The 25618-nt window shown below is 43.3% G+C and overlaps 1 protein-coding gene across 9 annotated transcripts in view; it reads left to right on the forward strand.

Annotated features, from left to right (window-relative positions):
- The window catches only part of hdac4 (histone deacetylase 4), a 223446-nt gene that overhangs the window by 167546 nt on the left and 30282 nt on the right, over positions 1 to 25618 (forward strand). For 8 of the 9 annotated variants that reach the window (XM_074658171.1, XM_074658172.1, XM_074658174.1 and 5 more), the window contains 9 exons: positions 534 to 720; positions 1613 to 1746; positions 4489 to 4591; positions 7847 to 7893; positions 12264 to 12371; positions 15754 to 15809; positions 16157 to 16244; positions 18863 to 18982; positions 19077 to 19174. In XM_074658171.1, the coding sequence (XP_074514272.1) occupies positions 534 to 720; positions 1613 to 1746; positions 4489 to 4591; positions 7847 to 7893; positions 12264 to 12371; positions 15754 to 15809; positions 16157 to 16244; positions 18863 to 18982; positions 19077 to 19174 (941 nt within the window). The remainder of the gene's footprint in view (positions 1 to 533; positions 721 to 1612; positions 1747 to 4488; positions 4592 to 7846; positions 7894 to 12263; positions 12372 to 15753; positions 15810 to 16156; positions 16245 to 18862; positions 18983 to 19076; positions 19175 to 25618) is intronic. The other variant, XM_074658168.1, reaches the window with a different exon arrangement.

Genomic DNA, 25618 nt, shown 5'->3' on the forward strand with positions numbered 1-25618 from the left:
TCTTTTCAAGTGTAAGACCTCCTAGTCATATTTGACAGATTTCCCTGCATTGCCACCATATTTGTGTGGTTTTGTCATGCGAGCTGCACAGAACGGAAAACCCTTATGTCACAGTGTAACACAATATCAACTCTTTGGAGTGCAGCCTATGTTGTGTATCACAGCAGCTTGGTATTTGCAATAATCTAGTGCCATCTTCTGGCATGAGAAAGATACTGCAGTCCACCAGTCATACAGAACATGTCACTGAGGGGGACCAGATCCAGACAAACCAAATGTAGGACAAAGAGTATGTCTGTGTGGGACAATGTGGGACACGTTACCAATGCTGACAGGTAGTCTGACATTTTGTTATAATTTATATCTAACTAAAAAAAAAAAACATTTCTATTCTTCCCTTTCCCTCAAACGGACAAGGAAAGAAATGCTTTGCTGTAGCTCATAAACCTGGTCACCCTAATGTCACTCTGTCTGTGTGTGTGTGTGTGTGTGTGTGTGTGTGTGTGTGTGTGTGCGTGTGTGTTTGTGAGCAGCAGGCTCTGCTGTTAGAGCAGCAGCGGATCCACCAGCTGAGGAACTACCAAGCCTCCATGGAAGCAGCCGGGTTGTCGATCAGCTTTGCCGGACACCGCCCCCTGTCCAGGGCTCAGTCGTCTCCAGCCTCCGCCTCCTTCCCCATGGTGGTGCAGGAGCCGCCGGCCAAGCCTCGATTCACTACAGGTCTGTTGAATGAGAATTACAATTAAAGCTACAAAGAAGCGATGAACAGGCCCTCGCACTTTCCCCGCGATGGTCCTGACCAAATTTCAAGTCGATCTGATTAAATCTGTTGTTAAAGTACACGGCCTGTAAAACGCTATAAATGGGCGAAAATGGCACATTCAATTAAAAATGGCTGACTTCCTGTTGAGTTTCGGGCATACCTCCAAGAGGCTTTTTTGTGTGTCTCCACATGTTACATCTGCCTACCAGATTTCATACATGTAGGTGAAACTTGAATGAGGGGCTCAATTTTTCTGATTTTGTAGGGGGCGCTAGCGAGCCATTTTGCCACACCCAAGCCCCAGACCTTTAAAATAATACATTTTACACCACGTCTGATAAGTGTGCAAAGTTTAACAACTTTTTGAGCACCTTAAGGCCCTCAAAAATACAATTAATTTGAGATAAGAAAAAGAATAATTCCTACAGTTTCAATAGACGTTGTCGGTGCTCGGGCCTTGACGATATGGGCCTTACACATACACACTGCAGCTTAAATTATGCTTTTTATTGATGTGTGTGTGTACTGCTCTCACGCTGAGGTCTTTCATAAAGTAGAGTGGCAAACAACAATCTAAAAACACACTTTAATCCTGCTGATTGCAGGTTGGAGGAAACTACACAGCATGATGAGCCGACATAGAGTGGCTGACAATATGTCCCACAACAAGTGTCATTTACTGTATGGAATCATCTCATCTCCACGTGACCTCTTGTTTAGGTGCTATCACATCATGGGACTTCCAGTGTGATTATAGGAATCTTGTTGCGACGACCGTCCCTGCCCTCATCGTCAACGATATACATTACTCTGTGTGTGTGTGTGTGTGTGTGTGTGTGTATTTCCCAGGTCTGGTGTATGACTCTCTGATGCAGAAGCACCAGTGTATGTGTGGCAACACCACCAGTCATCCAGAGCATGCTGGCCGCATCCAGAGCATCTGGTCCCGACTACAGGAAACAGGCCTTAGGGGACACTGCGAGGTAAGGCCACTGTTACACTTGACCACAGAGGAACGGTCCAATGGATGCAACACTATGAGACATAGTCAAGTCAAGTCAAAGTTAAAGCATTTATTGTCATGTTCACAGTTAAATTCTTCCTTTGCCTTCTGCTCTGAGTGCCGTTTACAGGGAAACACAAAGTATAGGAAATAAGTACAGAAAGAAAGGGCCCTATGTACAATATATAACAAAAATAAAGATAGAGCAGAATGCTATGTACAATGTACAATAATAGAAAAATAAAACAGTATATAGAGCCCTATCTTACACCCAGGGCAAAGCAGCACATAACTCAGAGCACAACATAGCGCACAACGCACAGAAACAGCGCACAGCACAACGCAGAGTACAACATAGCGCACAACACACAGCACAACGCAGTGGAACTGTCATTACTAGTTTCAGAATGCCGCAGTTGTCATGTTCACGCCCAGCACTGACATTGTGTAAGTAGCAAGTGTACTTGCGCCCATCCGGGACTCCACCCTCTCATTTCAGTCACACATCAAATCCGTCACAAAATCCGCGCTCTACCACCTCAAAAGCATTTCCCGACTCCGGCCATCACTCTCCGACTCCGTGGCAGAGACCCTCCTCCACGCCTTCATCACCTCCTGTCTGGACTACTGTAATGGAGTCCTGTCCGGGGTTCCCAGCAAAGACCTGGACCGGCTCCAGTATGTCCAGAGCTCAGCTGCCAGGGTTCTCCCCTGCACTAGGCCCTGGCAACACATCACCCCTACACTTATCCATCTTTACTGGCTTCCAATCAAGTCCCGCATCAACTATAAACTCCTCCTTCTCACTTACAAATCCCTTCATGACCTTTGCCCCTCAGTACCTAACCGACCGCCCACACCCAGCTGAGAACTTTCGGCGACAGAGCTTTCAGTGTCGTGGCCCCCGCCCTCTGGAACTCTCTCCCTCCTGAAATAAGAAATGCTTCATCCTTGGACACTTTCAAAAAACACCTCCAGCCCCACCTGTTCATCAAGGCCTCTGATCTCAGCTGACTCTTCCTACACATCACTCTTTTAATTAATTAACTACAGTTTTTCCTCTGTTTTATTTATTAGTATGATTTTTAATGCCCTCTTTGTAAAGCGTTCTTGGGTTTCTTGAAAGGCGCTATATAAGTCAAATTCATTATTATTTATTACTATTATCTGTGCGTCGATGGGAGTGTTGGTGATGGTCATAAAATGAGGTGTGGTCAGGTGCTTTGTTGGTGCATTGCTATCTTGAGGCAGCAGAAAGCGATTGCACCATTGACCAACAAAAACCTGGTCTAAAGTGTGGCGCAGTATTTTCCTGCTATTTAAGGGCACATTATTGAGATAGTAAGATGCGTCTACACAGGCGGGTTCACAACACGCGTCCACTCTGCTTGTTACAAACACTCCTCTTCCTCAGTTAAATACAGAGTCGCCTCTGTGGCTTCTCCTCTCTTCATCCCTCTGCGTGTGCGAGTGTAGACGTAGGCTACTTCAATGTTTGCAGGCCCTCTCACAGTAAACTGCGTTTTGAGGCTGATGGATCTGTGCGTTACGCACCGCCTCTCCGGCAGAGCCTGGGTGTAAGTCCGTGCGTAATGCATCTCCAGAGGATTACGCTAAACCGGTCCGAGCCCCCCTATGGGTTGCTTCGGACAGCAATACGGTTTTCATTATTTATCAATACATGTTTATCATATTTAGCCTCGTGATTATTATCATATGATGAATTTTGCAACATGTACCGGTTAAATAGGTTATCGGTGCATTTGCTCATATGCAGTCAGATGGAGTTGTTGATGGGACAGAGGATTGGGAGACGGTGGAGGCAGAGGGTCCACCGGCCAAGCACCACATACATTTTCTCATGCACTTTCACTTCGTGCACGAGCAGATCCCGTTTCCTCCGCAGAAAACGTCTCGCTTCTCCAATCTGATGAATCTGCCTTTTAAATAACAATGCCCCAATGTGCAGCAGCACCTAGCTTTTAAAGGGAATGAGAGATGACACTCTGATTGGTTTAATTCCTGTTACGCCCAAAACACACCTCTGATTAACTAAGAGACTAAATACTACCCCTTTGCCCCTTGCGCCTTACTTTGCGCCCAGATTATGCGCCGTTTAACTAGCAGAAGTGGAGTTGGAGACGCGCTCAATGCACTTTACACCATGCGCTATAGATCGTTTAGACAGGGCCATAGAGTTTAATTAATACAATATTTCCATAACAATAGATTTGACTTGTGCTGTCCCGGAGCTACAGCGAGTCAAAAATTGTATTTGGTGCGATTCTGTCCGAATTGCAGCGTACTCATTCAGCACATAAAGTAACTGTCATGGTTTTATACATACAGTATGGCACATCACAAACATGTAGGCCTCTTTAAATTGCAAGAAGAGCTATGTCAGTGGTGTTTTCTTTCTGCTGTGTACTCCCCCATTGTTAAAAAAAACAGCATTAAATTAAAATAAAAGGTTTAAAGGTTATTATTATAAAACATGCCAGCATTCCACTCTGAAGTGCAGGTTGTTTAAATGACCAGAAGGGGGCAGTGTGTAGCCATTTTCACACTTGGCTTTATCACACATTTTGAGGTTATGGCTTGAAAATGAACCTGTTTCTCCTCCTAAATTCTCATTTACACATGCATTGAACCAAATAAATAATTGTGTCTCTTGTCTGTGTCTATCTGCGTGTCCTCCTCCTCTGTCCTGCTCTGTGACCAGTGTATCCGCGGCAGGAAGGCCTCGCTGGAGGAGTTACAGACGGTCCACTCTGAAGCCCACGTCCTGCTGTACGGAACCAACCCGCTGCGGCAGAAGCTAGACTGTAAGACAATACACAATAACACATTGATACACGCTCACAAATTCACACTCATTACAAATGTGAGCTGATCCAGCAGCTGCAGTATATCGATTTCTAGGCAAGCTGACTGCCAGCCATGCTGTTGTCCACCTAAATATCAGTCCTTCTTTTTTTTCCCGTAATAATATATTGGAAGTAACATCAGTTGTACAGAAACATACAAATAGAGCACTCAATGATTGTCTCTCCATATTTCCCCCAAAGCTCCCCTCCCACCCAACCCTCACCCATTGCTGATGCAAAAAGCATAAAGAACAATTTAAATTAAAAGAAATATAAGTAATATAATTATAGGATGAATCACAAACTACAGATAAAATAGGCTAATAAACTTTACCATGGACAAATGGATAATTAACTGTTTACATAAATCAAACTTTATGATGTCATACATTTTAGTAGATGAGAGAAATACATCTTAAATGCCATGAGTCCATAAGTCTGCCCAAATATAGTACGTTCAAATAAAATCAAAACATATTCTAAAAAAAAAATACAAGTGATCTTAATCATACGGAGACACTGTCAGTCGGTCAAAATGAGATAAGAGGGGCCGCCAGTTATAGTAAAAATTTCTGGGCTGATCCGCGAATGGCAGATTTAATTTATCCAGTTTAAGGAACAACATCGTATCCTCCATCAGGGATGATGGCGAAGGGGGCGCAGAGGACTTCTAAAGGAGAAATATCCTTCTGCGGAGCAAGAAGAGAAGTGAAAGCAATCCCTACACCAGGTTGGACCTCCACCCCGATGACTTCAGAGATTATTCTATAACAGAAGGACCGGAAACGTATCAATTTAGGGCAGAACTAGAACACGTGTGTTACTGTAGGTCAGCTGGGGATTGTGCACGGCGGTCACATTTGTCATCTACCTATGGTTCCAATTTGGAAAGTTTTGAATTCGGAGAGGTGAATTGGGTGTATAACCCTTAAACTAGATAATACCCAGACAGTCACTGGAGGAAGAGGAGTTGACACGTGCAACAGCCCTCTCCCACCCACTGAGTCCTCCTTTTGAATGCCATGAATCTGCAGCATCTGTGAAAGGAGTCTGCTTTAATGCTTAAACCGTGTCATAACAAAAGGTCCAATCTAATAAAGTCCTGGAGGTGTTACGATAAGGTGAGGAACTGCTGAAGCTTGTTAACTAGAAAGTCGCACAGGCTGCTTTGTCACTTACGTCTGGCCTCTGTGGCTTTAGGTGCAGGTGTAGCCAAGGCAGTCTCTTGCAAAAAGCTAAGGGGCAAACCCCAGTGGTCATCTTAGCTTTCGTTCCAGTAGAGACATAAATTCCCCTCATTATTACTGCTTACACAGGAGAATTACCAGATAATCCCGTGGAAGGTTCAGCATACAGGTTTGCATGCACACACACACAAAAGAAGAGTGTGGAAATGCAAACCGTTATAAACCCAGGACGGTGGCAACTAGTCAGGGGTTCAAGTATTCCTGTTCACTGTATTAAATATCTGGTTGTTTCTTGTTGTCGGACACATGTATTTTAACAAATTAGCGGGAGACTCGGACCCTTAACCTTGGTGATGCAAGTGCCACGCTCTGCCCATAGAGCTTCAGAGGTCTGCTGTCGTGCTCATGAAACTTTACACTAGTCCGGTTGTCAACACTGGACTGAGATTAGTTTAATGTTGTTGAAAATTGGAGCAGTTAAGTTTTTACATTGAAACATGTCTTGAAAAAAACCTACAGACAGAGTGAGCAGTCAGTCAGATTAAATTCAAGTTTTGTATACAGTTTGAACTATAGGGCTGTCAAAGTTAACACCATAATAACGCATTAACACAATCCATCTTTCGGAGGTTGTAGCGGACTCGGTTTTAAGAGTAGAGTGATGATACTGGTATCATATGAAACTTGACCTAAGGAATCCATCGGTACCAACCATGTCATGCTAGGTTGTTGAGAAGGACGTAAAATAGCGCTCCAAACTTACCCTAAATTTTGGCGAGGAAAAACCGTCATGGCCATTTGGCCATATGTGAATGTAAATGGGTTCTATGGGTACCCACGAGTCTCCCCTTTACAGACATGCCCACTTTATGATAATCACATGCAGTTTGGGGCAAGTCATAGTCAAGTCAGCACACTGACACACTGACAGCTGTTGTTGCCTGTTGGGCTGCAGTTTGCCATGTTATGATTTGAGCATATTGTTTTATGCTAAATACAGTACCTGTGAGGGTTTCTGGACAATATCTGTCATTGTTTTGTGTTGCTAATTAATTTACAATAATAAATATGTACATACATTTGCATAAAGCAGCATATTTGTTACTCCCATGTTGATAAGAGTATTAAATACTTGACAAATCTCCCTTTAAGGTACATGAACAGATACAAAATGTGTGAATAATTTGTGACTATTAATCATAGACAATCATGCGATTAATCACGATTAAATAATTTATTCCATGACAGCTTGAGTAAAAACTTACATGCAGTCCTTTGATGTCATACTTACCATATGTAGGAGTTCAGTATCACAAACTATCCTTACAAATGTCCCACTGGTATGGTATGTTTAGTTTCATTGATCTACCCCGTTCACCATTGGACATCCACTACTTTATAAAACATGAATCAACCTTTCCCTGTTCACATTTGTTTTAACTTCAATTTTGGCTTTAACGGTTGGCAGCAAAGACAGGAGAGAAAGAATGTTGAAACGGTTCCAACCCGTGCCATGTTGATAAGAGTATTAAATACTTCACAAATCTCCCTTTAAGGTACATTTTAAACAGATAAAAAAATAAGCAATTAATTTGCGATTAATCATGGACAATCATGAGATTAATCGCGTTTAAATATTTGAATCAATTTACGGCCTTAGTTTGAACACAACAAAAATAAAGGTTTTGTCATTTAGAGGAAATTCCAACTAGTTTTCTGTTTATTTCCTGAAGTTCACTCATTTCCATTTCCTATGACAAAACCCATCTCTTTCTGGTCTAAAATCTTGATTCCCCCTGAAGAGAGGGAGAAGGTTTAATTGTCAGGGAAATGACATACTCTCTTTTTCTTCACCTTGCCCAATTAAAGCATGCCCCTGTGTGCTCTCGCTGTTAGATTAGGTCAGAAAGTCAAATGCTCAGTATCGGGGTCATGCGCTCATTTGTGCCTGTGAGTCCAGAAAGTTACCTCTTCACCTCTCTATTGACTCTTTTCTAATTCTCAATGTGTGTCTTTTCTGCCTCAGGTTCGGTGAGCCCCATGTTTGTGAGGTTGCCATGCGGAGGCGTAGGGGTAAGTCACTTGTTTTTTAGGTTCATGAAGTCGCGCTTGAGTCATTTTACAAATATTCTCTTGGTAATTAAGTATCGGTAATTTGCGTGCTTGATATAACTTGTAAATTGCCAGCGTTAGTCATGCTTATTCAGTGGAAAATTGTTGTAATAGACTGTTGGGTTTTTACAACATCGTGCTAATCTAATCAATACCCAACTGGCACTGCTCCGGCTCACTTTGTAATGAAACAAATAAGCGTAGTTTCAGCATCATCAAATAGCGCTATAATAACTGTGCTGCCCTTCGCCCACTCTCTTTCTCTCTCTCTCTCTCTCTCTCTCTCTCTCTCTCTCTCTCTCTCTCTCCGCCCCCCCCCCCGCCGCCTCAATAATGGTCCCATTTGTTCTTGTTCCACCAAACAAACACACACAATCTTAACACACTCGCACGCAAACACACACACACACACACAAACGCCCCTCAAGGACCAGAGGCAACAAAAGCTGTTGCCTGCCTTTCCGCCGTGTTTGTAATTATAACCAGATGTTTGCAGCATACGAGCTGTGCGTGTGCGTGTGCGTGTGTGGGTGTGTGGGTGTGTGTGTGTGTTGGTATGGTTGGGGGGTATGTTTTTGTTTGTGTGCATAGCAGTGTGTGTTTGGGGATGTTTGTGTGCTAAGGCAATCATTTCGACGGTTGCTCAGAGTTGGAAGTGCTGTCTTTTTTAAATGGATATGTAAGAACAGTCTCACACCTGTATGCGTGCATGTGCATGTGCATGTGATTGTGCGCGTGTGTATGTTGCTGTTGACTTTTTCACAATGTTGAGGATTTCCGAAAGGCCAGCCCCGACACCCAGCCAGCCCTTTTACTAACTATTTCTACATCTCTAACTGTTTTACATGTCATCCATACCTCTCTCTCTCTCTCTGTCTGCCCTCCCTCGGGGCTCATGCGGCTGCTGCTGCTGTGGGAACAAGAAGAACCCAAAGCTCTGCTCTGCTCTTTATAATGGCAAATGGGGCTAAATTGTTGTCTTCCTGTCATACACACACATATAAAGTCACACACACATTTACAGAGGAAGGGGGCTGAAATTAGGCTGTCAGCCTGTGGGGAACCATCATTCCGTCATACCAGCACGTTCCCGCTCTTTTTCTACCTCCGACACACAAACATCCCCCCCCCCACATCCCTTTCACTTTTTCCTGACTAACTTGCACTCCTGGCTTGAGGCGAAACTTTACATCAACATGGGAATTAATAAACCACCCAGTCTCCACATGCTGCTTTTAGAGCAGCATCTGTTTGTGCTCATTAACCTGACTTGTATATATGATTCAGTTTCCCATTCACTCACTCACTTGGCTCTTCATTCACTCGCTCGCTCAGTCACCGACTCGGCTACTACATAGTGTCTTCCACTTAAAGCAGCAGTGGGTGGAAATGGAGCAAATATTAATAAAAAAAAGTATTTTTTATAAAACGGTCACTATATCCTGACAGTAGAGCATGAGACAGGTAATCTGAAAAAAATCATGTTCCTCTGTGTCCTCCGGTGCTCCTAATGGCATCTGCAAGATTTCACAGACCGGAAGAAAACAACCAGTCAGAGCCGTGCTGGAGCCTTGCCATCTCTGAGCAGCTGTCAATCACTCGTGAACTCCGATCAAACGGTCAAACTAGGCAGCGCTGATCAAATATGAATCAATATTCTGTTACTGTAATTCCTATTTCTCTCCTCCCGGCTGTCTTGTTGAGATCAGTTGAAGAAATACCAAGCACCGCCCACCAGCCGGAGCACAGCCAACAGGAACGCTCAATAAGAACGCTCTCTGTCTGAAATGACCTGTGATTGGCCAAAGTCTCCCGTCACAGGCTAGATGTTCTTAAAGCCTGAAAACAGAGCCATGAGGAGGAGCAGAAGTCTAGTCATCTCTCAGAACACTTGAATTACAATATGCTGAAAGGTTATTATGGACCTTTTGCCCAATGATGCCAAAAACCTTCTGCCTACTGCTGCTTTAACACCAGTTTCTCTCTCTTCACATTCTGCTCATTCTTCTGTCGCTCATCAACAACACTCTCTATACCTCCTCACCCTCTACTTTTGACTTATTAGTCTATGGTAAACGCACCACAATTTTTATTTCACAGCCTTTCTTGGCACATCTTAAAAAGAGCCCTTTTCTTCCCCTGTGGATGTTATTATAGAGTCCTGCTGCTGCAGCCCTGATCGCTCCCGTCACCGGAGACAAGAGGGAAGTAAAGTGGGCCGGCTGGCTGAAAAGCTGTTGAGTCGCTTAACACGCTGACTAGTTGAAGGACCATGGGGCTGACTGGGTGTCAGGGGTGAATGTATCAGTCGGCCAGCTGACTGAAAGGCCAGCAGCAGTCTGACAGAGCTACGGGTGACTGTCAGGTTAAAGTTAACATATTCAAAGTAGGAGAGCCCCGGGTTTACATCAGAGAGCCTCTCCAGAGCTCTGGCGTCGGCCGCTCCGCACATGTGTGTGTACAGTTCAAACACATCGACACACGGACCTTCCTTTTTCTTCTTTTCCTCTGCCAGCTTCTCCTCTCTGTGTTTATCATGCGCTCCATCTGCCTGCAGTATCTGCCATGCCTGATGGAGGCTGTGTATATTATCCTGTGCACCGTCCTGCTTACAATCAATCACAGAGAATATTGTGGTCCATTTGGCTCGCGTGCGTGCACAAGTGCGTGGATGTGCTTGTTGTGATCGGGGCCGAGCGTGCCTCAGCATTAATCAGGCTTGACCACTGATGTCTGAACACACTCAAACACACACACACACACACACACACACACACACACACACACACACACACACACTTACAATCAGACATTAGTTTCACTATATAAAACAAATAAATAAGTAGCTCAACTTTTCTTGCCTTACAGTGTGTTTTACTCAGACTTCAAATTGTCCGTCATCTGGCCATATATTGTCCATGTTCAAAATGTTTCATCCAGGACTTCATATCTGAAGTTATTACCAAATTGAATTGATTTTATTTACACATTGATTTGTCAACATATTGGCAAACTAATGTGTTTAGAAACTGACGGCACTCTTTACCTTAAAGGAGCAATGTGTAGCGTTTCAGTGATCTATTGGCAGAAATGGAATATAATATGTATGTATTATATTAGTAGTAGTAGTATTTCCTTTAGTGTATATTCACCTGAAAATAAGAATCGTTGTGTTTTCGTTAGCTTAGAATGAGTCGTTTATATCTATATACGGAACGAGTCCTCTTCACGAAGCCGGCAGCCATGTCTCTACAGTATCCTAGAACGGACAAACCAAACACTGGCTCTATGTTCGGCCATTTGCTTTTCACGTATCTGGCCACCGTAGTTCTCCTACACGCTTTGAACACGGGAGAAGTTTCAGTTGGTGGCAATCTGCAACTTCACTGTAGATGTCGCCAAATCCTACACACTGCACCTTTAAAATTGACACATGAAATTACAATAAATGCCAGAATGAGTAACCCATTGTTAATCAAGACATTTTTACATTTAAGTTTACATTTTTAACTTAGAAATGATATGTATTGATGAACATCAAGTTAACACATAAATTCATTTTAACGACACTTTGAGGTTGTAGCGGGCTCAGTTGTAAAGCTAGAGTAAATATACTGGCTTCATATGAAACTAGAAAACCTCAGGTGTTAGCTGTTGTTGCCTGTTGGGCTGCAGTTTGCCATGTTATGATTTGAGCATATTTTTTATGCTAAATGCAGTACCTGTGAGGGTTTCTGGACAATATCTGTCATTGTTTTGTGTTGGTAATTGATTTCCAATAATAAATATATACATACATTTGCATAAAGCAGCATATCTGCCCACTCCCATGTTGATAAGAGTATTAAATACTTGACAAATCTCCCTTTAAGGTACATTTTGAACAGATAAAAAATGTGTGATTTATTTGTGATTAATCACAGTTCAATATTTGAATCGATTGACAGCCCTTCTTAAAACATCTTACATCTGCTCCTTTCGTGTGTTCTATAATAAATGTTCCGAGTGTATGATTAAGCTTCTAAATATGTGTTGCTGCCTCACAGTTTCTCTCTCTCAGTGAAAACATTCCAGCTGTCCCTAAACTGCCACTTTCAAAGACTAACTTTGATATGAAAATGACATAAGCTAAATGATTTCAAATGTCCTCACAGTTTTACAGTCGCTGTCACACTGAAGTACTGTAAACCGCAGTCACACTGAAGTACTGTAAACCGCACCATCAAATGTCCCCAAAGAAATGGAAAACAGTGTAAAGCTGCATATTTTTGCCAGCTTTAAAAATGTGATATAAACAACACATGACTGTGTGTGTGTGTGTGTAATTGCAGGTGGACAGCGACACCATTTGGAATGAGGTCCATTCGTCCAGTGCAGCTCGCCTTGCCGTCGGCTCAGTGGTGGAGCTGGTCTTCAAAGTAGCATCGGGAGAACTGAAGGTTAGTCCGGAAGCTGTGTTGAGTGAATTGAACAGCAAAGTCGTGGCTGTTTGCTGGGCTTTATTGTTAGCGATTGGATGATGACTAAAGGCATTTATTACACGGCTTTGTTAAATACTCGATACTGATTGGTCAATCACAGCGTTCTACGGTCTGTTATTTCTTTGTAGTAGCCCGTTGCTATGTATAAAAGACCGTTGCTATGTATAACAGACCGTTGCTATGGGCGCAGTTCTGATCTCGGACTCTGAAGGACCGTTTTTGTGTCAAATTATTGATTTCTTAAGTAAGGAGCTGTGTAATAAGCGTGATAGTGTACAGCTAGCAGGTCATTGTTGTGAAATAAACTCGTTCGAGGCGATGCAAGACCCCTCCACTTCGCGTCGGGGTGCCGCATCGCCCAGTCAGGGTTTACTGATAACCTTTAGGATGGAGCCGACATGAAACAAAGCTCAGATGGACGCCACCAAAGTACATCCAAGACTAGAACTGCTTAGTCTGCTTGTCAGGTTTGACTGCCTCTGTGCATCTGGGCCATTCTGTAAATGTTTATTTGACAATATTGTTATTGGAATAATCCAACCTTCTTATGCCCAACGCTACGAGCACGGCATAGTATCCACTCACACCTCCAAACACCTCAAGAGAAGAGAAACCTCCTTCCAGAACCATCCACCACAAAAGTCTCGTTAGCACCTCCCAGACAGACATCCCCTCCCACCCCCCCCCGTCATGCTTTGCCCGCCAGCCAGCCTTCCTGTGTCTGTGGCGGTGGCTGCTTACTGTTTGAACCCAACAGGGAGGCCCGGCGCACGGGCACTGCTAATGCCAACAGTCCCCCACTAACAGGCCTGTTTTATTGGCTTTACACCGCAAACCACCTGCAGAGCAGCCGTGGCACTTAGCGTTAGCTTAGCACCAACAGACTAATGACATTCCTCTGAGAGACAGTAGCACGCCATATTATTGGCTATACGTGCTCGCATTCAGTACCTCTTCTACATGTGGGCATGATTACTATGAAGGAATAATGGTCTGCTCTTTCTATATTGTGCGGTTGGTAATATCAGAGCTCAGAAGGAAAATGAAATGGATCACACATTCCAGGAGGGAAAACACTAAACGTGACTGAAACATGAATAATACAGGGTTAAAGTTCACAAGTGCTGACTTGCCCTCAGCTTAACCTCATCTTAACACATACATGCACATGTGTACACACACACACGCTTACACACACACACACAGATGGTCCTCTGAGGATCCTCCACAGCCAAAATGACCAAATTCCACCTGCACCGGCACCTCTCTGAACTCCATGAATCCACTCCACACACACTCACTCACACATGTCTGTCACATGCTTTCTATTTCTCTCCCCATGTCTATTTTAATCCATTGTTATTTTTCCTCTGTGCAGAGAAACAATCCACCTCCCCCCTTGTCTCTCATACACCTCCGTACATGCCGTATTATGCAGCCTAGCTTTAAATGAGCGTCTTCAAACCAGCTAAGGCCGTTGTCTCTTCAATAAACTCCTGGCTGGCTGCTAATCCACAGCAGCTGACTCAACATCATTAGTCCAGCTTGCCTCGCTCTACATCGGCTCGAACATCTATCTAACGTCCCCACATAGCAGTGGGAGCCCCCAAAAAACAGTTGCTGGGAGTCCCGCAGGTCCCTGCCTTAACAAAGCTCCCCTTAACTGACCCGATAGAAGCATCTGTTTCTGTGTTTGCATACGCGCTCGCTTTTCAATTACTCTGCCTGTTTTAAATCTTGAAATGAGGCATCGGGACATTTTTATTTTGAAGAATAATACTTGTGAGAGGATTAAGTTTGGTTTTGACTGACACACATTGTGAGGTCATGAGATTCCATACATTTTTCTTTTAAAGGGACTGTTTGTAAGAATCAGAAATTGCTTGTTAACAGCGATACCTGTGGCCGTTAAGTCAACGAAAGTCAGCGTCCTGTTGATCGCGCTTGTGCTCGCTCTACATAGACATGAATGAGCATCGCTCAAAACAGTGAGGCGACACACGTCAGCTAAAAGCACAATATCACTCTATATTTCAGCTGCTTGGCAGTAATGTTAGCTGACCAGATGAAGGTCTCTCCATGAATCAATGCTGATCCTAGTGTTGGCTTTTCCTGCCTCAGCCTCCCGACCGCGGCCAGAGGGAACAGGGGAGACACCGGAGTTTTGGTCGGAGACGATAACGTTTCTTTCATGTAAGAAGTTACAAACAGTCCCTTTAATTTATCTATCTTGTAGGGCAGCACAATTAATCGAATATTAATCGCGATCACGATTTTGGCTTCCCACAATTAAATGAACGGTGATGATCGACTGCGATATGGACGTTAAAGTGCGTACTCCAATCATAGAAAATTCCGCTGCATAAATCAATCACTTCCTAAACTAACTAGCTAGAGATGCACCGTCAATCAACAGCCAATCTAATACACACACACACACACACACACACACACACAACATGTCGTTGATGTGGAAGTTCTTCAGTGTGAGGGAAGAAGACATAAAGCAGCAATTTGTCATAACTGTCCAAAAGTCTAAAATAAGCCATGGAGGAACAACTTTAAAAACATTTGGAACAACTAATTTAATCAGACACTTATTATATTGTAATTCGTTCCCATGACGCTTCTCAGAGTAATCACAGTGACCGGTTCATCTGCCGACAGCACGGAGCACGTTATGGTGCGTTCAAGCTCTACTCAGTAAAAATGAGTATTGTTTGATGGTATGCGTTAGGCGATGCGTTCAAATGTAATCTTGTAAAATGTAGCTTTTGGCGAGAAACTTGAATAAATCCAGTTGCTTGAAGGAGATGTTTTCACAGCAATATGAAATAGATAACAGAGAGAGAATTATGACCTGTTTAACTTCCTAACACTAGCTCTAAGCAGCTTATAATATATAATTAAAACTATTAATGCCAAGAATTAAATAAAAATACAATCATTTATTTCCTAATAGCTTTAATGCAAATAACCACTATAGATGACACTTAATAAAGTTAAAGATTTAGAATTTTTGACGGTTAGAATGAAGCATGACATGGAAGTAAATTTCCCTAGAAATTGTAATAAAAAATATTTTGTCCCTAAAATCAATGACTAATCGTGATAATAATCGTGATCTCAATATTATTCTAAATAATCGTGATTATCATTTTGGCCATAATCCTGCAGCCCCTACTATCTTGTGTTGTCATCATCTGACCTCTCAGTCTCTCAAAGAGAAAGGACATGTATCCTTAGATTAGAGTGAGCATGTATAAGGTCAGACAGAATCAACCTCCATGGATCATGATTAAATATGCTGTGTGTTAATGACTTTTGTTTCCCCTGACAGAATGGTTTCGCTGTAGTCCGGCCACCTGGACACCACGCTGAAGAGAGCACGCCAATGTAAGTGTATTAGAAATTTGACCAAGAGAAAGATCAAGTCTGGATCATAGCAACTTTGTCCGAAATTTCTCTATGCCTTCATTTTTCTCATAATTGAATTTTCCTTAAGAACATACAATTTCCTCCTCTTGAAAAGCTCTGTTAGCCTCGTCCTTCAAGAAAACTTTATTGGTCCTTCAAAAATTCGACTTCATTTCTGCACAGCAGGCATCAATGTGTTTTTCTCAATGTGAGATATTTTTTTTCATGACCGTTATAAGACTGTATATAATATTGCTCCAGCTTGTGAATATGATATCATTTCAGGAAGTTAATAGCGCTGTCTTGTTACTGTCTGACTGTTTCAGGGGCTTCTGTTACTTCAACTCAGTCGCCATAGCAGCCAAGCTGCTGCAGCAGAGGCTCAGTGTCAGTAAAATCCTCATCGTGGACTGGGTGAGTTCCACATACAACACAATGGGTTGCTTTTACATAAACATCTATTTAGATAATGCACACATAAGTAGCGTTGTGGTGGCTGTTAAAGCTGCAGCGGGTAGAATTGGAGCAAATTTGTCACTATATCCTGACAGTAGTGCATGAGACAGGTAATCTGAAAAAAAATCATTTGTCTCCGGTGTCCTCCGGTGCTCCTAAAAGCATCTGCAGGCATGTCAAACATGTCAATCACGGTCAAACTAGGCCGTGCTGATCAAATATGAATTAACATTCTGTTACTGTAATGCCTATTGAAATATGTGCTGTAGTGTTATTTAGGTCAGACAGTCTCACTTTTAGAAAAAAAAAGGGACAAAGTAATTTCTAAGAAGGTATGACGAAGCCTCCGTCATGTCTAAGAGCGCTGCTCGTCCGTGGCGTCCCTGGCTGGTCATGGCCATTCCCAAAAGCCTTTCAAGGGCCTTTTCATTTCCTCTCTGTCTGTCACAGGGAGACTTTTAGTGCAGCTAGCAAACTCATTGTCATGCCACTCCAGCCAACGGGGACATTTTTAGGACCAGTGTATTAAAGCATTCTTGGGATAGAGACAATGAGGTCATTCAATTGATGTTGTCTTGTTGGCTAAAGTGAAAAAACTTTTGAAGTTGAGTGTTTTATTGAATCCTGCTGACCATCCCTATTATGACATCCCAGCAGACTGCAGCTGATATACAGACTTGACTGTCTGGCAGTATTGCAGTTGTTCTGCAGGAGTCGGTAGCCTCCTCTCTGTGAAACTCTGTCAGACAGCTTCTCTTATCTCAGGGTTCCTACGCAGTATGGAAAAATATGGAATTTGATTTTAGTGATCTCCAGGTCTGGATCAGTTTGGAAAAAAGAAAAGAGAGTATGGAAAAACATTTGATAATAGTAAATAGTAAATTGATAATGCTCACAAGAGAGTGTAACAAATCAGTGTGTATGTAATCTACGTAATAATGAACCAGGAAGTATAAAGAGCAACAAACGTCACGTAGGGAGGAGGTCGGGGTGGATGGGAGGGTCAAAAAACACCGGACTTTCACCGGGTGTTTGTGTCCCGTATGAAACCTGAAGTCAGCACTGATTTATGTGTCAAGTAACTTCCGTACATAAGTTACGCCACAAACTACGATCTTTTCCTAAACCTAAGTAGTTTTGTAGCCTAAACCGGAAGGAAGACGGAAGTTAATTTTGAAAAGACTGCATGCATGTAACGAGTGTAAATTGACACGTGTTGCTGGGCGTTCGAAGGAAAACGCACAAAAATGAGGAATAACTTTTCCTAAGATATCATATAAACTGCTGTATGACGATGCGTTGCTGTGTGAGAGAGCGCGGGCCATATTGAGCACGATGTTGTCGAAAGCAACTGAACACACACTCCTACGCAGAGCTGCCTCTTCACCTCTTCCTGCCCCAAGTGCAAGATGTCTGACAGTGGAACGTCATTCAACTTTCTGCGTAACGGCCACAATGGATAAAATGCAACTTTTCCGACGGCTGATTTAACAATCCCAAATACATAAAGCCTTGTTGGCTTAGGATTCCAAATAAAAAAAGAAAACTGGATGTGTAAAATCATTCGACATCTCCAACATGGGCGAGGCGGCAATTGTAAGCCATTATGCGAGGGCAAAAGCACTGTAGTCTTGTCACATCATGCTCAGCACCCAGAGTCACCAAGTCACAAAGCCAAAGATGGACGAATTTTTCAGACCATATTTTGACGACAGAGAAGTCTAGAAATATGAGTCTGGAATAGTATGGAATTTTGAAATAGAAAATGTGTTGGAACCAGGGCTGTTAACGTTAACGCAATAACGTGTTAATGCAAATTCGTTTTAATGCCACTCATTTCTTTACAACGCAACTTGCGATTTTTAGGGAGTAACAGACTCGGTTATAAAGCCAGAGTGAATCAGCGTGTATCAGATGAAACTGGAAAACCTAAGGAATCCGATGGTACCAACCATGTCATACTAGCTTGTCGCAAAGGAGGCTAAATAACGCTCCAAACTTGTGCAAAATTTTGGTGAGGAAAAACTGTCATGGCCATTTTCAAAGGGGTCCCTTGACCTCTGACCTCCAGATCAGTGAATGAAAATGTGTTCTATGGGTACCCATGAGTCTCCCCTTTACAGACATGCCCACTTTATGATAATCACATGCAGTTTGGGGCAAGTCATAGTCAAGTCAGCACACTGACACACTGACAGCTGTTGTTGCCTGTTGGGCTGCAGTTTGCCATGTTATGATTTGAGCATATTGTTTTATGCTAAATGCAGTACCTGTGAGGGTTTCTGGACAATATCTGTCATTGTTTTGTGTTGTTAAATGATTTACAATAATAAATATGTACATACATTTGCATAAAGCAGCTCACTCCAATGTTGATAAGAGTATTAAATACTTGACAAATCTCCCTTTAAGGTACATTTTGAACAGATAAAAAAGTATGATTAATTTGCGATTAAATATTTGAATTGATTAATAGCCCTAGCTGGAACCCTTTTGAATGTTAATCGCTCATTTACTCACACCACACTGTGTAAGATTTTGCCCTAACCCGTTTGCCTTTTTTCCGATGTTTCCAGGATGTTCACCATGGTAACGGCACCCAGCAGGCCTTCTACGCAGACCCCAGTATTCTCTATCTGTCATTGCATCGCTACGACGATGGGAACTTCTTCCCTGGCAGTGGAGCACCTGACGAGGTGGGAAGAAACACCAGTGTGTATCTCTCTACCTGCATGCCCACCTGTTGCACAAAGTAACCCAGGCATGCATGTATGTGTGTGTGTGTTGTAGGTGGGCAGTGGAGCAGGAGTAGGCTTCAATGTGAACATGGCCTTTACTGGAGGACTGGAACCTCCCATGGGTGATGCAGACTACCTGGCTGCGTTTAGGTAAGACACTGAGGGTCCTATTTTAACAATCTATAGCGCATGGTCTAAAGTGCATGCTGCAAGTGTATTTAGGGCGTCTCCAACTCCACTTCTGCTAGTTAAGCTGCGCATAATTTGGGCGCAAAGTAAAGCGCAAGGGGCAAAGGGGTAGTATTTAGTCTCTTAAAGGGACTGTTTGTAACTTCTTACACAAATAAATCAATCCGGGTCGGTGTCCCATGCGCGCTCGCGTATGGCTACACTGTTCAGACTCAGACTCCAACACAAACTACAGTGAAGCACCAAAACCTCTTGGTTGTATCTAGTGAAGCCCGTCTGTTAAACAGTGTTGGCCGCGGTCGGAGGACGCGGGGGAGACCGTAGCTTTGGTCTCCAGGACCGAAGTCTCTGGTGTACTCTGCTCCTCTGCCTGCTTGCCTTCACTCACACACCGCACTCGTTCTTGCTCTTTTGCTCCACCTCACGTGCATGCGCGCACACTACGCACTGCAGAAGAGTTAGTTTAGCTCTGAGAATATCTAGTGAATGTACAGTGGACGTTTGAGCAGAAATAACTGCTGCAGCTCCTCCAGACCAACAGAGGTTTCCCGTGTCTTGTGAAGTGACGGGGCTCCGCAGAGAGAAACGTTATCGTCTCCGACCAAAACTCCAGTGTCTCCCCTGTTCCCTCCGGCCGCGGTCGGGAGGCTGAGGCAGGAAAAGCCAACACTAGGATCAGCATTGATTCATGGAGAGACCTTCGTCTGGTCAGCTAACATTACTGCCAAGCAGCTGAAATATAGAGTGATATTGTGCTTTTAGCTGACGTGTGTCGCCTCACTGTTTTGAGCGATGCTCGTTCATGTCTATGTAGAGCGAGCACAAGCGCGAGCAACGGACGCTGACTTTCGTTGACTTAACGGCCACAGGTGTCGCTGTTAACAAGTAATTTCTGATTCTTACAAACAGTTCCTTTAATTATTCATAGGTATGTTTTGGGCGTAACAGGAATCAACCCAATCAGTGTGTCATCTCCCTTTCCCTTTAAAAGTCAGGTGCGCCTGCACATTGGCTCATTGCTATTTAAAAGGAGCGGATGAGTGGAATTCTTCAGAGATGCATTACGCACAGGCTTACAGCTGGGTGTAAGATAGGGCCCTGATACTTTAGAGAGAATTTGTGGTCTTACTGTAGATTTTGTGATGTTGAATATCTGCTCTGAAAGTGACTTGGAGGGAAGGCTCTGCAGTGCAGAGTTTGACAAATGATCAATTGGGGGTCGTTGAGTAGGTAGGGAGCCAGGCCTGATTTCTATTAGGTCCACTTTCTGGAGCTATTTATAACACCCTCACACATGCAAAACATAGACCCACTACAGCCGTGGACTCGCCACAGACATGTACGTGTCTCATACACATCTCTGGGTTCACACAGCTGGTAAGGAGCAGATCTAGATCGGTTCCAGCGCTCTTTTGAAGACGAACCCAAGTTTGTGAACCGTGCGTCTATCTGGCGCCGAGACAAAAACGTGTATCAAACCGACAGGCCGCTGTCTTCTCACAGCTTTCGGCACGCAAGCTCCCGGAAGCACACCTTAGTCCGTTAATGCACCCCAGACCCCCGTGTGCTCTCACTCTCCCTCTCTTCACTTTTTATTGTTTTTCTTCCCCCTTCATCCTCCTCTTTCTACCCATGTGTGCATAATGCACCGATGACAACCACCCAATATACGTATATCACTCTACAGATGTTATGTATAATCCACCACTGAAGCCAGTAGCCAGTGTAGCATGCCTCACACACAAGTTGGTATACTATTTTCCTCCATCTATATTGGTCTAATGAAGTCTCAACAAGTTTAATGAGTTGAGAGTTGACATGAATAGTATACAGAACCTTGACCTTACAATGATTCCCATAATGCAACTCAATAATGTCTTTCATTAGACACTCACTGCCTCCTGAATGCACACTTCTTTCCAACACCACACCTCCAGCTCATAATACAGGCTTTTGATTAAAACTAGGGCTGTATAATAACAATAATAACACGTTAATGCAGGGATTTAAAGATAGAGTGGAGATCCTGGTATCATATGAAACTAGAAAACCTCAGGAATCCACTGTTATATACCATGTCATACTAGCTTGTCGTGAAGGAGGCTAAATAACGCTACAAACTTGCACTAAATTTTGGCATGGAAAAACTGGCGTGACCATTTTTACAGGGGTCCTTTGACCTCTGACCTCCAGATATGTGAATGTAAATGGGTTCTATGGGTACCCACGAGTCTCCCCTTTACAGACATGCCCACTTTATGATAATCACATGCAGTTTGGGGCAAGTCAGTCGAGTCAGCCCACTGACACAAATGCAGTACCTGTGAGGGATTCTGGACAACATTTGTCATTGTTTTGTGTTGTTAATTGATTTCCAATAATAAATATATACATACATTTCCATAAGGCAGCATATTTGTCCACTCCCATGTTGATAAGAGTATTAAATACCTGACAAATCTCCCTTTAAGGTTCGTTTTGAACAGATAGAAAATGTGCAATTAACGTACGATTAAATATTTTAATTGATTGACAGCCCTAATTAAAACATTTAAACCTCAAGCCCAGGATGAGATAACGCTGATGACATCATGGTTATTTTTTTCAATCTCTGGAAAGCCAGAGCCAAAGAAGATGTTGTACAGCTGTTTTTACCGGCTGCGTAGTACTCCTTGTGATGAGTAAAGTGAATCTCATGTATAACGTTGGTGGAGTGCCCCTCATAAGGCGTTGTTGTTGATGTTCCATCTGTATTTGAGCCGATCAATGAATAATCAAGTTGATCAGTAACGCGCTGCGCTTCAGTTAAACCAACCCACCCTGTAAACATTAAACTGGAGCCACTTTGTCAAACAGTAGTTTTGGTATGTTTGTTCAGGGGTGCACGCATCCATATATGCATCCAGAGAGGCCTTGTACTGTTTGGTTCTGTTTATCAATCAAAAAGTTATGGAAGAGGTCCAAAGAAATAAAGTGAAAAAGGATGAGAGTTTGGGTGTGTGTCACCTCAGACCCTGGCGCCGTTAATCCCCCGAGGCTGTAGCAGTTATTGGACAATTCACAGGCAAAGACAAAGGAACACGGTCACAGGTACTGGATAGTTTATACACTAGCTCATAGAAATGCAGAAGGGCCTGGCCTTAAGCTTACATGAAGGTGCATGAATATGCACCAAGACACAGAGAAACAGATGCTCACACATGCAGCTTTTACATCAACGTGCTTACACATTCACCACCACATGCAGACGCATGACACATGTGGATGGACACCTGATACACACAGTCTCTCTCTCTCTCTCTCTCTCTCTCTCTCTCTCTCTCTTTCAATCTCCTTGTTTATGTGTGTGTTGTGGTCCTGTCCTCCCTCCGTCTTCAGGAGGGGATGCGTGCCTCGCAGCCGGCACCTTCCCATTCCTCCGCTGGCCTGTGCCACGTTGCATTTGCAGGGGATCAAGTCTCAGCCTCCAGAAAGCACAGAGAAAAAAGATAAGAAAATTGGCCCTAATGAAAACCAGAAGCACCGTCTCTCTCTCTCTCTCTCTCTCTCTCTCTCTCTCTCTCTCTCTCTCTCTCTCTCTCTCTCTCTCTCTCTCTCTCTCTCTCCCTCTCCCTCTCTCTCCCTCCCTCCTCATCCTCCTCATCCTCCTCCTTTCACTCCCTCTTCTGCCATGAACTTGGAAAGACGAGAGAGGAGGAGAATTAAACTTAATTCAAACCAGCTCTCCGCAGCGCCAGATGACAGGGCTTTGAAGTGCAAGTGTGCGTGTGTGAGTTTTTCGCTCTCTTATTCTCTCTCTCCTCTCCCGCTCTCCTCTTTTTTTTTTTTTTATGAACGAAGGGGGAAAGCCTTGAAGCTCTGCAGTTTAACCTTTTGTTGACTGGTTTGATGAGCACTGCTCCCTCTAAAGGAAAGACTCTATATCTTCTTTAAATGGGCCTCACCTGGTGCTTTGCTGCATGGGCGAGGTTGAATCTCTCCAACAGTAACAACTCATGGTTTGGAGGCTTTCTGGCCGTTTTAATACTTTACAATCATTAAAAACCGAGGAATTAGCTGGTAATGGTAATTATCTCTGGTAAATACTGGCAGATTGTTTAAATGAAAGCCTCTGAATGATGGAAACTCAACCTCAGATGTGTTTACACTCTTTTTATTGAAGTGAAAATTCAAAAAGAGACCTACTTTATTCTACTGTATATTAACAAAACAAACCTAAGGCATTGATACGTATCTAAAATGTGTTTAGAAATATTAAAGCGGCAGTAGGGAGAATTGGAGCAAATATGTATGTATAAGTACGTTATTTCTATAAAACGGTCACTATATCCTGACAGTAGTGCATAAGACAGGTAATCTGAAATAAGTCATGTTCCTCTGTGTCCTCTGGTGCTCCTAATAACATCTGCAAGATTTCACAGACCGGAGGAAAACAACCAATCAGAGCCGAGCTGGAGCCTTGCTGTCTGAGCAGCTGTCAATCACTCGCGAACTCTGATCAAACAGTCAAACTAGGCAGCGCTGATCAAATATGAATCAATATTCTGTTTAGCTGTAAAATGAAAAGTTTGTGACCCGAGATAAGTTGAGGAAATACCAAGCACCGCCCACCAGCCGGAGCAATGATTGGAGTTTCTGAGTGATTGACAGCTGCCTCTGTTGAATAAACAGCCAATAGGAACGCTCTCTCTCTGAAATGACCTGTGATTGGTCAAAGTCTCCCATCATGGGCTAGATTATTTAAAGCCTGAAAACAGAGCCATGAGGAGGAGCAGAAGTCTCTCAGAACACTTGAATTACAATATGCTGAAAGGTTATTATGGTATTTTTGCCCAATGATGCCTAAAAACATTCTGCCTATTGCAGGTTTAAATGTCTTACCTACAGCGTGTGGTCCACCACCAATGCCATATTCCAGCTCTGTTAGAAACCCGGAGTGCATTGGATTAGAAGGCATAATCAAGATGTGGAAAGGGATAAATGAAGTACTAGAGTAATTACACTTTGGATGAGTCGTCTCTAGAGAGGAAGCTTTCCTTGGCTCAAAAAAATTACTACTACGCCAAGACCTACTGCTGCATTAACCTGTGTGAGCACATTTGTGTGCACTCGAAATCATAATGGGTGACAATTGCCAAAAAAACGAATGCGCTCATCAGGATCAGAAGAGGAATAATTAGTTGGAGCAGAGCAAGTGGAAAAAAAAGGCCCTTTGTGTTAGTAGTCTATAGAATAGAATCGATGTTAAGATGGGTAAAGGGAGATGTGCTGTGTGTGCAGAGGCAGAGATGGTGGTCACTTAGATGACATTTTATCCGTCTGTGTTTGTCACACAGATTCAAGTTAGATGATCCTAATTATAGTCTGTCGTCATATCGATGTATAGTTTGTAAGTCCTTTGGCGGAGGTTTCCAAAGTCTGAGAACCCCGATGACGTCAGGCTCGGGAAGATGAGAAGTGTAGGATCCAGTGTTTTTGGAGCTTGACCCCTGCTGTATTGATTTAACCACTTTTTAACCTGTCTCGCGACCAACATTCCCCTAAGCTGATACATCGACACAACGCACCTGTTGCTAGGTAAACCAAACAATACTAAACCAAAGTTGACACTACATGCTTACCCAAGTAATATCACTCATGTTAATCTGTGAGAGAGCTCATCAGTGGCCCTGTTCACACCTGGCATTAGAATGTGTCTCCAGGGACCACCTGTGATCCGATGTCACTTCCCCGCTCTACATGCAAATAAACACGTAGTAAACACACGGCTAATACAGCAGACGCTGTGACGTAATAATACATGTCAGGAGTAATATCCTACATATTCGTGAATTTGGGTACATTTTATTAACATTTTATTAACATCAAAATAAAAGGATATTGTACTGGCCGCCACCGCTGCTTTTGCCAGACAGCAGCGAGGTACAGAGCTTCAGAGAGCTGGGGAGGAGAGCTGGCAAGTGGGCGGGTGTCAGCACCAAAACAAAAACACCAACACATCTCCGACAGTATGATAATAATGTACTTTGCGTGCCTAGTCTGATAGTCTGTAGATTATGTAGCCCGTAAATAAGATATATTTTAATAAAATACAGTTGTACCGACAGAATACAGTAGAGCACAGAAGACGTTTCCATGTCGCGAGGCAGAGAAGCGCTCGCGTCTGCCTGTCTATTCACCTGAGGACCGCAGTGAGAGCCCGCGGATCCCAGCTGGCCAGCGATCTAGATCGTGAACCTCTTCGCTCAGTTTGCCCACGTAGCTTATAGCTCTGTCATAACCCCCCCTCGCTCCCCTCTCCCTTAATTAACAGAGAGGCTTTTTTATCTCTGCATACATAGCCTCTGATTCACACACAATCAGTCTTTCCACCGGTCTCCCTTTATGCCAGTTTGCTAATTGATT

Source organism: Sebastes fasciatus, chromosome 14, assembly GCF_043250625.1.
Source record: "Sebastes fasciatus isolate fSebFas1 chromosome 14, fSebFas1.pri, whole genome shotgun sequence".
NCBI lineage: Eukaryota > Metazoa > Chordata > Actinopteri > Perciformes > Sebastidae > Sebastes > Sebastes fasciatus.